This window comes from Telmatherina bonti (genome assembly GCF_933228915.1).
Source record: "Telmatherina bonti genome assembly, chromosome: 5".
Lineage (NCBI taxonomy): Eukaryota > Metazoa > Chordata > Actinopteri > Atheriniformes > Telmatherinidae > Telmatherina > Telmatherina bonti.
Window position 1 is genome coordinate 25064503 of NC_136623.1, and position 15032 is coordinate 25079534.

The 15032-nt window shown below is 39.0% G+C and overlaps 1 protein-coding gene across 2 annotated transcripts in view; it reads left to right on the forward strand.

Annotated features, from left to right (window-relative positions):
• Positions 1–480: 480 nt before the first annotated feature.
• The window catches only part of deptor (DEP domain containing MTOR-interacting protein), a gene marked incomplete at its 5' end in the record, with an annotated part of 36584 nt that continues 22032 nt past the window's right edge, over positions 481–15032 (forward strand). Inside the window, 5 exons of one of the 2 annotated variants that reach the window (XM_079240789.1) lie at positions 481–809; positions 974–1066; positions 3883–4061; positions 5580–5703; positions 13413–13591. In XM_079240789.1, the coding sequence (XP_079096915.1) occupies positions 796–809; positions 974–1066; positions 3883–4061; positions 5580–5703; positions 13413–13591 (589 nt within the window). Of the gene's footprint in view, positions 810–953; positions 1067–3882; positions 4062–5579; positions 5704–13412; positions 13592–15032 lie in introns of those variants that run through there. The other variant, XM_079240788.1, reaches the window with a different exon arrangement.

Consider the following 15032-nt stretch of genomic DNA (forward strand, 5'->3'; position numbering starts at 1 on the left):
ACTGGAGCAACATGCACCAACAGCCTGCGCGCTCAAAGCTTTTTTATAGCTTCTTATTTACGCACATCCAGCCCTGCTCTGACATTGGCATGGACTGGATTTTTATTCTCTTGTATAAATCGTGGAGTTGTTACATTTTGTTATTGAGGTTACACATGGTTAGTCATGGCTGATTTTTGCTGCTACAACCATCAGTTAATCAGCTTGTTTTGTGTTTCACAGGCTATTGGTAGAAATAATTTAAAATAGGAAGAAAAACTATGTTTCATAGGTTCGACGCGCATCATATTTCCCACCCATCCATGCCCCCTCCCCTTCCAAAGCCTCGCGGTGTAGAAATCAAGTGCACCCAAACGAATCTGTAGCCCCGCCTCCAAGTCAACTCCCCCATTGACGATAGCAGAATCCTCCCAATGCGGGGGCTTTGTGGATGGGCTCTGTGTGCATCGTCGTGGAGAAAACGTGCATTCATCCCGTGTGGTGAGGCGGTGACAGTGACAAACAAACTGAGCTGCTTTTTTTTTTTTTTTCTCTTCTTTTACAAATGCAACATCCAAACAGCGCCACATAAACAGGGGAGCTTGCAACGGGAAGCACATGCATGCATCGACTTATGTGTGTGCAGATATTTGGAGGCTTTCGAGGAATGAGACGCTGCTGATGGAGCTGCTTCTGGCACACTGACACTTGGACACAAGTCTGGACTACTGTCTCTGCTGAATCCATGTGTTTCCTGGCATGGAATAACTGTTGACGACTATTATTAAAGGGATAACTCAGTTTACTTCGCTCTCCATGGTGCTCGAAGGGTAAGTAATATGCGAGTTGATACATTATTTATAGACTTAAGTTATCGTAGTCTTTAAAAAAAAAAAAAAAAGAGAGAGAGAGACCAACACATAGGCTGTAGGTTTACATGTCCCCCCTCAGGTCCAAGGCAGAACTGATTTCTGATGTGTGTCTCTTCTGTTAGGAAAGAGATGGACCGGATCGGGACCACCATGCAGAAGAAGGCAACAGAACTGGAGCGGCTGGCAGAGGTGCTTGTCACCGGAGAACAGCTGAGGTGGGTGGGTCAGTCCTGCTTCAGGTTGACGCCGGCTGATGGGCTATCTGGTGAAAGTTAAGGTTATTTGGTCCGTATCATCTGCAAACTGGCCAGTCTGCTGTGGTGTGGTAGCTCTGACTATGCGAAGGAATTTGTTTTTATGTTTGCTTATCACTGTTTGTCCCAGTTGTCTGAATCAAGAAGTATGTGGACAAAATGGGATATGAGGCACTACGGGTAAGAAGTGGGTGCTGGAAGCTCGTCTGACATCTGTATATAGTTGCAGCCTCTCTGCAGCATGTTCAGCCAAACAAAGACATCCATCCACACATGCCCACCCCATCCTCATGCACACTCCTGCTCTTCACCTATTTAACTTGCACATCCTTGTGGTATTGCAAGCCTTTGTTCTGCAGGATTGCGTAACTGTCCGAGCACACCAGTCTCTCCTCCCTGTTTTTGTTGCTCCACTAATACAGTGCCCTTTGAACTGCACAAATTACCCTGAAGCTGGAAAACCTATATCATCATCATGCCCTTCCCATTCACCCTATCAGGGAATTGTACCAATAACCCAGGCAGTGTTGTTGACATACTGAACCCTTTGACCTACAGTACTGTACATAAAGAGTGGCTCCATAACTGGTATTTACTGCCTCATGACCTCACCAATGAATAGAGGCTCATTAGGGAAGCATGGCACTTATTCCTGGAATTTCAGCCCTCATCTAAAGTATGGGGGGAAAAAATCCTACAGAACAGGTTTTTTTTTAAATCATCCTGGATGTGAAAATCGGAGTCAGTTTGTGTGCCGTTTCCTTGAAATAAAAACTGGAAGAGTCTCACAAAGCAACACTATAAATAATTAATACTTTGTTAATACCACACACCGCAGTGTACTCTTGCTTAGTTTTTGAGTGTGTTTCTACTTATCTGTGTGTGTTTGTGTGTGTGTGTGGGGGGGGGTGTCATCGTCAGTGTCCCTGGCACAGCTGTACACTGGAGCTGCCAGCTGGCAGCGTGACTGGTGTCAGTGAATGTAGGGTTGCTTGGGGTAGCTGTCCTCGAGTCCGCAGGGATATTGCTGTTCTAGGCCAGAGTGCTTTAGATTGCAACAGAAAACTTATCTGTCTCTGTATGTATTTGTTTTCGCCTTCTGCAGATCCTCTCCTTCTCTAAAGTAGTCCACTCTGGTTTGCTTTGTTGGATTTTCATGAAATCTGGGCTTCAGTGTTACCATGACTTTTACTGTAAATCCACGATGAGCTCCGTCTCAGAGCCGGATGGATTGCACAAACTGTAATGCAACTATTCATAAATTAATCATATTATCGTGTTCAGTTATGTTTGTTCATTTGTATGATTTTGACCATTGAATTTAATCTTGTGCAATCAAAGGGGCTTGACTTGAAACTGAACACTGACTAAAATGCAAGTCAGTGGAAAACATTGCGCCAGCATGGTATCGCCATGTTGTATTGTTTGTCTGGACATGTTAGAATGCTGATGTTAGCATTTAGTTCAAAGCGTTGTTTTGTCTGAATACAGTCTCTCATGGCTGCTAGTGTGGCTGCAGGCTAACACTTTTGTTACAGACTACAATAAGAACACACACTGCTCGGTTTAATAATTGATGCTCTCCATCAGTGTTTTACCTTTTCTCTGTAATTTGCTTCATCCTGACTTGATTGCTTAGACCGAAGGATATCAAGAGAGACTGAGTATTTGCAAGTATAAAACTAGACCTGCTATGAAACACAGCTTCTCTAAAAGTAGGATGTCAACTTAATCTATGCCTTTGTTTGTTTGTTGTTATCTTAAAAACAAGTTTATTTACCATGAGCAACATACTTCTTGATAATGGTAACGGTGCTCTAGCTGCGTTGAATCTGAAGCTTTAGTGTCCCTTCATGTTTTTATATCTCAGAAAGAATCTCTCCCCAGCGCGGGGGCTGAAAATAGTCATGTTACAGAGACATACAGCAGCTGTAGGAAGTCTTGTGACCACATCATAGTTGTGAATAAACCCTTGTTACACCATGGCAAAATGTGATGGAAAGTGAGGCTTCATGGATGTTTTCAGCCTGAAGCTCAGCTTACCTGCATTTGTTTCATTGAGCATTCAACCTGGAAGTGATAGTACAAGTCGTTTGACAGAAACAATCTGTAGCATGAGGAGGAAAGGATGATACAAGGCCTGATTGCATGTCTGTTGCTCATCTTAAGTTTCGGCAGGACAGTTTGGCTGGCTGTCATTCCTAATCCAAAGTGATGCTAGCCAGCTGTACACAGACTCGGCTTGAAGGGACACTAGTTAGCTGCAGGAAGCCTGACTAAAGGCTGTTGGGCTGTTTTACAACATTCAGGTTCAGGTAGAGGACACAGAGATAGTGTGAATTGAGGATTTGGCCAGCTGTAGAAGCATGACGAGGATTTTAGTTTATTTTCTTCAATGACTTCTTGAAATATAGACGGGTACATTTTAAGTCTTCGAAGATGGTGTTTTAATACCATGCTTGTGCCACGAGGAGTACATATTTTTGGTTTAATTTTATTTTTAAAAAGTCACCTTCTGGCTGTCCTTTAAAGAAAATCCTGACTTTTATGTTAGGCTTTCCACTCCAAGACAAGTGTTTGTCTTAGAGACCACAACAGATTATTAAAACAGAAGATGAAATCATCAAGCGGTTTTCCAAAAGCTCTTGAAAATAAATAAATGAAAAATAAAGTTACATTGCAGGACAAGTTCCTTCATTAAAATGCTCACCAGTTTTCTTTTTTGTTAGGAATGGCACATCAATCCCACTTTCTGCCTCTTGTTTGCTTGTGTTCAGGCTGCGCCTCCATGAGGGAAAGGTGATTAAGGATCGGAGACACCACCTTCGAACTTACCCAAACTGCTTTGTAGCCAAGGAGCTTATTGACTGGCTGCTTGAACACAAGGAGGCTTCAGACCGAGACACGGCCATCAAGATCATGCAAAAGCTTTTAGACCAGAGCATCATTCATCATGGTAAGGCTTAGCTGTGCATGTGTTCATAAGGTTAATCTTTGGTATGTTTTTTTGTGTTTTTTTTAATGTCAAGGGCCTGGCATGCTTTTGAGAACGCAAACTGCCTCTTAATAGATAATTCTCATTGTCTCCCTGCTAGTTTGGTCCGGTACAGTTTGACCAGACACCAAACAAAGGAACAGAAAGAAAAGGCGGCCCCGTTCTCTTCAGTAGATACAACTTCATCTCAACTTAAGCAAACTTTATATGAATGGAGTAATGATGTTTATCTTAGTGACTTATCTGTCATAATACAAACTGGTTTAAATAAACAATTAAACTTCCCACGATCCCAAAAAAGGACATTTTTGTTTGTGCAACACTCTTTTGTCATTAGTCAACTTCAGCCCATGCAGATGGTTGCAGCATAAAATGACCCATGTGGCGGCATAGGCTAGAATTTCTCAGCTGTTTTCTTTTCATGCTACACTGTTCCTTGTCTTGACATGATAATAATTCATACAAATTGGGTCTCTGCTTTTTGGACTTTTATTTTGCACAATTTTTATGCCACTCACTTATTATATACCTTGTAATGACACCAGTGTGGGAGTCATTACTACTTAGTATCAAGATGCATTCCTGTTGATTCGTCATCAGCAGGGGCGCTGCCAGGAAATTTGGGCCCTATGAAAGACAATAGCAAAGACCCCACCACTGGATTGCAAATTTTAGATATTTGATTTTGCTTCACTTGGTTCAAGCTGATAAAAAAATAGCATTTTGTGGGAATAATAAAAGATCTAGGGCTGTGTTGAACCCTTTATGGGGCAAGTGGCTATTTTTGATCACGTTGTTTCCTTTCATATTCAGCATGAAACTTCTTTTTTGTTAATGTAACAACAGAATGGAGGTCTTGGTTCATACCAGAAGGACAATTTTAGGTTAAAATTTCGAATTTGAAGGTATTTTATTGAATGCCCAATAAAGGGTTAAATCACAGTGCATACATCTAACTAGGTTATTTTAATATAAATGATTTATCAGTTTATATTACTGCTATATTTTATTACAACCTCTTTAAAAAAAAAAAAAAAAAAAAAAAAAAGGATTTATTATTTTTAATGAAGGTTTAATGATTTTCTGATTTAGTTTGTACATCTCTTTGCCCCCCCCCCCCCCCCCCCCCCCCGCCCACATGGCGCCTCTGGTCATACAAGAGATGCAGCCAACAAGGGGTTAGCTTAGCCAAGCTGGCAACAAGAGATACATAACAATAAGTTTTCTCTTTCCCAAATTTTTGGTCTCCTAAAATAACACTTTAAGATCATCTTTGGTATCATGAGCTTTATAACGGCCATCTGCAAACATCTTTCAAAGTACATCCTAGAGTTACCTTTTTATTTATTTATTTTTAAGCCAAAATCAAAGATATTTTCAAGTAATGCTTTCCTTGTGTGTAACTGTGACAATATGTAACTCTTGCAGGAGAGGAGCACTTAAAACTAAGTGTGTTTTTTGGCTCTGTGTTGTTTTCAGTGTGTGATGAGCACCGCGAGTTCAAAGACATGAAGCTGTTTTACCGTTTCAGAAAGGATGACGGCACTTTCCCTTTGGACAGTGAAGCCAAGGTCTTCATGCGGGGACAGAGGATTTATGAAAAGTATGAACACATACAAACTCCAAAGACTCATTCAGGCATATTCCACTGTGCAATGCTTTGAGGAGTGAAAAGATTTTAGGTTTCACAGTTTACCCGGCATTTATGTCATAATAGTGCCACATTTGGGGAAAATGTGCTTATTTTCATTGTTACCAGGGGTAAGAATGGGAGAAATAATTTCCTGTCTTATGCCTGTCTGATAGATGGACAGGAATGTAATTTATTTTAGCTAAACTTAATCAAGCTTAAGTTAAAGAGTGCAAGCAGAAGGGAGCAATGAGATGTTTCTAATCACTGATTAGAATAAATAAGAATTCAAACAAAAGTTTGTTCATGACTTTGGAAGGTGAGTTGGGCAATCTGGGAAATGAACAGAGATTCAGATTATATTAACATGATACAGTTTGAAAAGTTTAATGCAGGTTGTGCTGGTATGCATGTCAGCATGAGCAAATAGTGTTGCCACCTGTTTCTAATGCAGGTCTGAAGTAGCTAAATTTCACCAGATGATGTAATACACATTAATGTTGCCACATTACATTCACATTCTGCCTTGTTCGACTCTCATTCTGTAGGACATTTGTTTTCTCCTGCGCTATGCCCCGTGCTTGCATATGCTGTATCTAATGCAGCTTTCTGTTTCTGTTGGCAGAGGGTGAAAAGTCAGAGGTTGTGCTTTAAAATCAGTCAAAAAAGACTAAAGTTTACCTGCTGACCATTTGAGATTGCAGGTCTTTTTGAAGCACAGCATCTTCTGATAAAATTTCCACCTAGTTAAGTTAAAGATAACTTTGCAGTGATTTTGGTAGTATTTACAAATGATAAAATAAAATGATAAGAGAAAGTTAGAAACAGTAGTTTACACACAGCAGACAGTTGGAACGATGTTTGCGACTGTCTTCTCTGTGCTAAACATACAGTTGTGCTCATATGTATTCATACCCTTTCATTAAAGAAAAGGCTGAATTTACAACAGTCACTCAAATAACTGGAGACTTAAAAAATGAACAAAAAAAAAAAACAAAAAAAATATAATTTAGTAATATAAGACACTGTTTTTTCATTTAATTGAGTTGAAGAAAACAAACAAACAAACAAACAAACAAAATGGTCGTGGACAAATTAGAGCACTTTTCTTTTGAACAGTGGGACAAAATACCTGTCAACAGGTGCAGAAGTCTGACTGAGAGGAACAGAAAACACCTGACTGTCGCGAAAACATTAAAGGATTTTTCAACAAAATATTAGTTTATGAGTGATGTAATATGTAATAAATTATCTTATTTGTTTGCTTTTTAAAAAAAAAATCATATTGAACCAGAATTAGAAGATAATGCAATGATTTTCATAAATTTCTTATTTATTATTACTTTAGTCAATTTCAGATTATTTTACAGGCAGCTGTTTTTTTCCTTCTTAAATGAAAGGGTATGAATAAATATAAGCACAACTGTACCTAAAGTTTATATAAAAATTCTACAGATTTGTTGTTAGAGAAAAGTTGCTGGACAGATTTGAAAAGCAGCTAAATGCGGCGAGAAAGTTGCTCTGATATCGACACTGTGCACACAGTGAAAGAAAATGCACAAAAACTTTGATCTCATCCAACCCCTGTGCTCTCCCGAAAACTTGTCACATGATTGTGTTCTTAAAACAAGCTTTTATTGCTACACGGTGTTGGAGGTTGCCTCTTGTGAGTGCATGTAAGTAGTGCCAAATGAGAGAATAACTTGAAAAGTTGTTTATGCCCAGTCTTGCAACAGCATGCTCTTTGATAATCCAAAATATTTGTTGGTTTTTTCAAATTCAATAAACTTGAAGGTGCGGGATCTCATCTTCATAGCTGAGGTGTTAAATGTAGTAGGGGTTGGAAAGGTTCAACACTTAAGATTCCTATGATAAGATACCAGTTAAACAAGATCCAGCTGTATGTCTATTTAACTGATGCAGTTTGTCACACAAAACATTTATACATGACAACGATATATTCTGTTAAGTTACACAATACATCATTATTAAGAAAATCATCTGTGACTGCTTGCAAAATGTATGATTTTTCTCCTTTAAAACAATGCTGAAGGCTGCTGATATGACCAGCAATGAGCTTTCAGTAGCCTCACTTTCTGCCTCCTTGCTTTCAGTTACTGCTGTTGTTTTAGCTCTGCTAATTTACATTAGACAAACCCCATTCTTAATTTTTTTTTTTTTTAGAAAATATGTCTTACTGGTAATGGTTTCTGTTAAATTAAAATGCATGGCACTGGATTGACCTGTTAGAAATGCCTGTGGGAAGGGCCAAGTCAGAAAATACTGGATCTGTTTTGAAAAAGAAATGACTCTTTTGTCCACAGATATGATTTTTTTGGTCATCAACATACATTTTCATATATTTTTTCCAATGATAAAGGAACAAAAAATTTATGCAAAAACACCTAAATCTTTTTGTTATGGTCAAACATGGATGAAAACTGTTTCTGTGCCTTTCCAAACACTAACAGTGGCATAATCTTAAAATAACACCGGCTTTTCTGAATCACACACACACACACAGACACACACACACACACACACACACACACACACACACACACACACACACACATACAGCAGTTGTTGCATAAGAGAAAGAAATAGTGCAAGAGGAGACATCTGTCATGTAAGGTCCCGATGCTATGTGTTTATGTAATCACTATGGTGCAGCCCAACTCTCTCACACACATGAACACCCCCCCACTCACAGACACCTTCATGCTGTGGTTTCTTGCTTGCAAACTAGAATTGCTTTACAGCTCCATTAAAGCACAAATAACAGGCCAGTAGCATGCAGATGACAGTCATCCCTGTCATGTCTATTTTTTTTCAAGGGGGACAATAAACATCCCTTCTCATGCGTGGATTGATCTCTGATATCTTCATTAGTCAAAAAAACAAGAACAATGTTCAATAAACAGACCCCAGCAGATGTTGTTTTGACAGCAGTTCCTAAGCGACAGACTTGGACGGGGAGGACATTTTAAAGCATTGTTCACAATGTGCTATGTTTATGTGTGTTTCAGGTCCAGGTAAAGTCTTTTTCATAGGGAGATGTTTGTTTTTAAGAATGTAGACAGTAATGAGTCTCTAGCAACTAACTGCAAACATGGAGACTGACCCCGAACTGCCATCGTCGCTGTGATGTGTACTGCTGCAGACTGCGCTGAACTAGAAGCACCCAGAGAGCACAGACCTCCTCCAAGCCGTTGTAAATATATATACATTTTTGCAAATGATTGTGGCCATTAGCTTTTGAGTTAAAAGCTCTCATGGCAAAATTGTCCCAGTCACTCTACAGTACAGAAACAAACAAACAAACAAAAAGTTTATTCAGGCAGTGATCTGGATGCTCAAATCTAATTCCTTGTTTCCTGATTGCATTTCTGAGTTTTCCTGACAACGTAATAAAATTCTGTCCATAACCTTTTGAGTGATATTTGTAACAGACAGGCAAGCAGACAGACAAACAAATCAACCCAACCAAATGCGTGACCTCAGCCTTGGTGGAGGTAATAATAATTACTGTGAAGGACATTCTTAAGACGCTGTGCAAGACAACATTTTCATATATACGACAGTACTGATATATCTGTCAGGGGATGATGTTAAACACTAACACCAGTAAACTGTTTACGTTTAACTCGTTATTATTTCTTGTTAGACTAAATTTATGAAAACTTCGTTGGATGGGCTGTAAATAAACTAATTCTGTCAGCACTGGTATGAAACCATCAACGTTGCGGTTAAAATCTTACTCTCCAAGTCCATTGCCATTGAATATGATAATAAATTTGGTCTTTATGTGTATTATATATCTAATGTTTAGCTTCAGATACAGTATATCTGTGATTGACACCCAGGATGTTTATTAGTTTTTGTATAAACAAGCTGTTGGTTTTGTAGTTATGCCGCAGTGATATGAAAGGCGCATCAAATAGTAGATAATGGTGATAACAGACTCCTCAGATCTATCCAGCCATATTATGAAAGTTGCTTTAAAATTTTGGATCAGTGCACAACTCAAAAAGAATTCAGAACAGCCCTGATACTGATGCTCATGCTATGGTTTTATGATTTATGAGGTATTCCATTCACTCTCTTAAGGTACCACTCACTGCTGTGAGATTTTCTGTTGCATGTTTAATATTTGCATGCTGTGCCCCCTCCCACTCCTCCCACAGTTAAAAAAAAATAACCAGGAATGGTTTTCATTCCCTGGGTCCCATTTAGTCTGAACTTTGAAAAACTTCTTGGAACCAAGAAGGAATTCTTTAAACTGCTGTACCAGTGGTTTTGCATGTTTTCCACAGCAGCCTTAAATTGTATGTACTTTAAATGGTAGGCAGCCATTTCTGTGCTTTCAGGACATCCATCAAACTGGACTGTTGTGTTTTTGAAGTCAGACAAATGTAGACAGAAAAGAGTGAAAGGGAAGGTAACACAGTCTTAAAAACAAAGCTCATTGCTGATTTTTAACTCGTAATGGCTGCTCTTCTCTCTGAGATTTGTTGTTTCATTTCCACATGACTGACTAAAGACCTGCTGCATCTATATTTTTGTTACAGGCAAAAAAGATTTTTGACAATGGATGTTTTACCTTAAACCTTGTTAGGCTTAGATATGGTAATTCTAGTTTCTTCTCAGAGTCCTGATAAATATTACTGTCATTCATTTGTCGCTGCATTAGGTATCAGGTAGGAGCCATTAAAGATTGACAATGAGATTAAAGACAGAAAAAACATTTCAGTTTAATTGGATGAACTTACAATCCATTCTAGGCTAATGTTTACGACAGACATTTTTCTCTGTTCCTATTAAGTCACAATTTGAGAAAGATTAAATGATGTGACCTGTCAGAATACCAAACAGCAGACTCACAAGACTAACCACAGTCTTCCCAGTTATAATGTAATATACTAATCTAGTTATACTATTCTATACTATTTATTCCTATAGATTAAAGTAATGCATGGAGAGGAGCTCTCTCTCTTTACATCTTGTGGATCTCCACAGTCGTTGTTATTCTTTCCCTCAGTTTGTCAACACTACACAGTGTAGTTTATGTGCTTCCAGCTAGTCAGTGGAAATATGTCTGGTTTAATCTGGACTTTTGCAGCTTTTCAATAGATCAATTTAGAGTTATTTAGCTAGTTATGGAACCCTGACTAATGTGTGTTTACTCCACATGTTGGTGTAATTGATGGTGTATATATATATATATATATAAAATATATATATATATATATATAAAATCAGGCTCTGTGCTAAATAATGAAAATAAAAAGCTTTAGGGAAACTTCACATTCAGCTTCTTCCATTTAAACCCTCTATGACTTGATTTCGCATGCCCTTTCAGTGACCCTGACATTCACATTATCACAGCTAAAAGTTGTTGCAAGACATCATCAGTGCTTCTCAGAGGACACCACTCAGACCGAGTTACGTATGCATATCCAGGTCATCGTAGCTCAAGTTGTCCCAGTTTGAGTTATCATCCATTCACACAGTGCATTTAAAGTCCCAGGTGATAAATAATGCATTGCATTACTCAAGCTGCTTTTATTCAAAGCCCACAGCACAGTGCATGGTGTCAGTCCTTTTGAGCTAACATGTCATTAGCTATTGACTTAATTAGTCTGGATGGATTTAATAGCTTTCTGTACACAGTCAGGTATCATGGAACATCTCTTCCATTTCTTTAAACGTGTATTATGATGACCCCTAATGTGAGCCATTGCTGTTATACTGTTAATTCTCCCAATCCATCAAATTTTCACAGCCAAACAAGTTGTGTGTTATTTGGTTTGTTGACTTTAAAGCCGAGCAGCTCTGGGCGTGCATCTCAGGCCATTTTCTTGTTCTATTTTCTCCTCAACTCAGAATTGAAATTTGAGGAAGACAGTATGACCCTTGGACTGAGTTTAATGAGGGCATAGTTCCACTCATAAGTTGCAGGCCTCCAGCCTTTTCTGAAATGTCAACAGTGTAATGAACCACACTGGGAGGCTGGTCAAATTTGCTTAGGAAAATATGAAGCTTGTTGCAGAGAGGAGGCTTTTACATGCTGCACCTCATTTAGGTTTCATTATGTGTAATTCAGTTTTTTAAGATCCCATTTCAGCTTAGATAACGCACTTCTCCCTCCTTTCCATTAATGTTTTGACTTTAATGTTCTGTGTCTAGCTAATTATTACTCTCTGTGCCAAAGTAAAGCTGCTTGCTGAGCATGCTGATTAATGTAAAATGCACTTTAGAGTACCAACATGAAAGCAGCCACCTGTCTTTGTGATAAATATGTGGTTTTTCTTTATAGAGTTCAAATTAAGAGAATGCTCCCACTTGATGAGCAACCAGCAGATAAAACTAGTTAAAAGACACAAAACAAGGAACATGAAATGCGCATTCAAAGGTCAATAATAGATGTGATTTTGTTGTTTTTAGTCCAAATTAATCAGAAGTGTACAGTCACGGTTTGGCTTCAAACATCGACATATAGCTGGCAACAAGCTACACCACTGGATACTCCTGGTTTCCACGGATACAAACTAATCTCTGCTTAAGTTAAAGTTTTAAAGATGATCTGCTCACTGTCAGACATGCAGACAGCACTGGTTCCTCCTTATCCTGTTTGGACTGGACTAATTAGGTCAGTGCTTATAATGGTTTCTTAGCCTGGAGCTTCATACCTTCATCTTTATAATGTGTTTTTAAACAACTTTTTGTTTCAATCACTTAAATTTCCTTCAAATTTTATGAATTCTTGTGAGTTTTTGACCTTGAATTAAAGTTTATAATAGTAATGAAAGAGTGTTGGAGGGTCTCCTTGATGGTTCACTGCAGGATTACCATGAGAGCAGTGCCCCTGACACAGATTCTTTGGCTCATTTTATCACATGTAGTACACAGGTGATGGTGTTTTTAAGTGAAAGAGAATGAAAGACTCAGCAATCCTGTTCTTTACAGATGTTTTACTTGTTTTTGTTTCTCGGTTTTTCACCCAGTGCCATTCAGAAGAGACAAAGCCCCTCGCTACAGGCTTCCTACCAACTTAAATCAGTAAAAGTCGACTGTTTCCAAGGAGACGTTTGAAACTTTACATGTAGTTATGTTGACTCAGTCCAGTCAGGCCTCTATTAGCAGATCTGGAAGTTCATTTTAACGTAGTTGTGGTATAATTGTGCAATCGTTTTGGTCTCAGAGGTTTGGAGAATAATATGAACTTAGTTTTAAGAGTCACTTATCTGGCTGAACTGCCAATTTGGAGTGTAGTTACAGTGCAGCTGTCATGCAGATTACAGAGCAGGGAAATGGGCAGATGTAAAGGCTTTTTGTTGTGAAATTCCATCCCAAAAGGTCACTTTCTACAGTAACTCATGTTTCTTCTCCTGGATGTTGAGAGGGCTTTTAACTATATTACTGCAACTGAATATTACTGTTTGCCATTGGCTGGTGTTCACTGCTACTTCTTAGGATGGAAACATTAGCTAAATTAAACTGTCAAATGCATTTTTTTTTTTTTTTTTTTACCATATTCATTTTTCTATTTCAGTCATTGTTACATTGCGAATGATAAATTCCTTCCAAACCAAATGTTCACTTTTCTGAACACATTCCCAGTCTCTACAAGGCTGAACTTTCAACATCAAGTTGATACAGAGTATTTTTCCCCTCTGCAGGCTGATGAACACAGAAAATAACCTATTACAGACCCGAGAAGAGGAAGGCGAGTCATTTGAGCGGACGTTGGTGGCTTCAGAGTTTATTGACTGGCTGCTGCAGGAGGGGGAGATGCCAAGCAGGGAAGAAGCTGAGCAGCTGGGACGAAGGCTGCTTGAACATGGAATCATTCAGCACGGTGAGGACTAGTTTTTCTATCGGCACTGGTTGATCCATAAAAGATGGAATGCAAACGTATAACCAGTATTTGCAATAAAGAAAATAAGTGTTAGCAAATAATTTGTTACAGGTTAAAGCCTTCTTGCAAAAAAGATTCTTTGTCAAATTGGTAGTACTGCTTTTTTATGTCTCTTCGTGCTGGAAATAGTGTGTTTGTGTCGAATCTTGTTCTTTTAGCTTTGCAGTCCACAGTCGACAACTTAGTTACTTCTCACTGCCCCCATCAGTGTCAGGCTGCTGTTGTTAGGGAAAAAACTTGGATAAAAATAATCACGTCTTGTTCCAAACAGCAGATCAAAAATTGTGGCTGAGAAAAAGTTTTTTGTAACTGGTTATTTTTTGTGTCAATACTTTGGATTTACAACTGTAAGTTACCAACAGTATTTTTGGCATTTTTTAGCAAATGCAAAAATGTGCCAAATATGTAAGTCATGAAATGATGTTAGGTTCTTGATGTTAGATGAAATGAGTGTCAAATGTAACAACCAAATTGGTTACCACTGATGAGAAAACAAGGCGAGGAGTGCTGACTAATGTTACTTCAGTTTTGGAGCCGGAGGTTGTAATCCATCCACACCTTTATCTCCTCCAGACAGGCGGTGAATGTGGAGAGTGATGACGGCGATAGCAATGACGTGTGTGTATCAGTTGTCATGTACAGTTGTGTGCATCTGTATAACATTCAAATGAAATACCAGAGCGACATATGACTTGAACAAGGGAGAACAGGTATGGAGTGAAAAGGAGACGAGCACTATTTCTTGAGGAACCCAGAAGTGACAGTATGGGTCCTGGACTTTAAACCACCCATGGTGACATATTCTGTTTGGTCAGAGAGGTATAGTCTGAACCACATGAAGGTGGTGTTACTTAGTCCAGTTGTATTTAGTAACCTGGATTGAAGGATGTGGTGGAAGATGGAATCAAATACTGCAGACAGGTCAAGTAGGATGTGGAGGGAAGGTGATTCTGAGTTGTCTGCCATAAACGGATCCTTAGTGACTCTGATAAGTTCTGTTTCTGTGCTGTGGGCTGTAGAGGAAGTGTCTTGCCCAAGAACACAATGACAGATTGACAAGTGCAGGGATGACTCTGGTCCTTGAGAGCAGCAGTCCTGCAAGTGTTGGGAGTTTACCCGCTCCAACACAACTAACACACATGAGACTTAATTTTCTGACTCGTGCAGAACTTGACATCAAACGTTGCACAAATCTGCTGATTTGAGTCCAGTGTTCATAAAAGGTTTTGAAAATTGTTTGGACATTACGTTATAACCCTCCCCAGCTTGATGGGCAGCAGGAAGTTCTAAGGAATAAAGTTTGATGCCAATTTCTTCTCTAAAGTCGTTGGTGGTGTCTTTTCTCTCTGTTTGCCTAACACACACCTGAATGCTCCAGAGC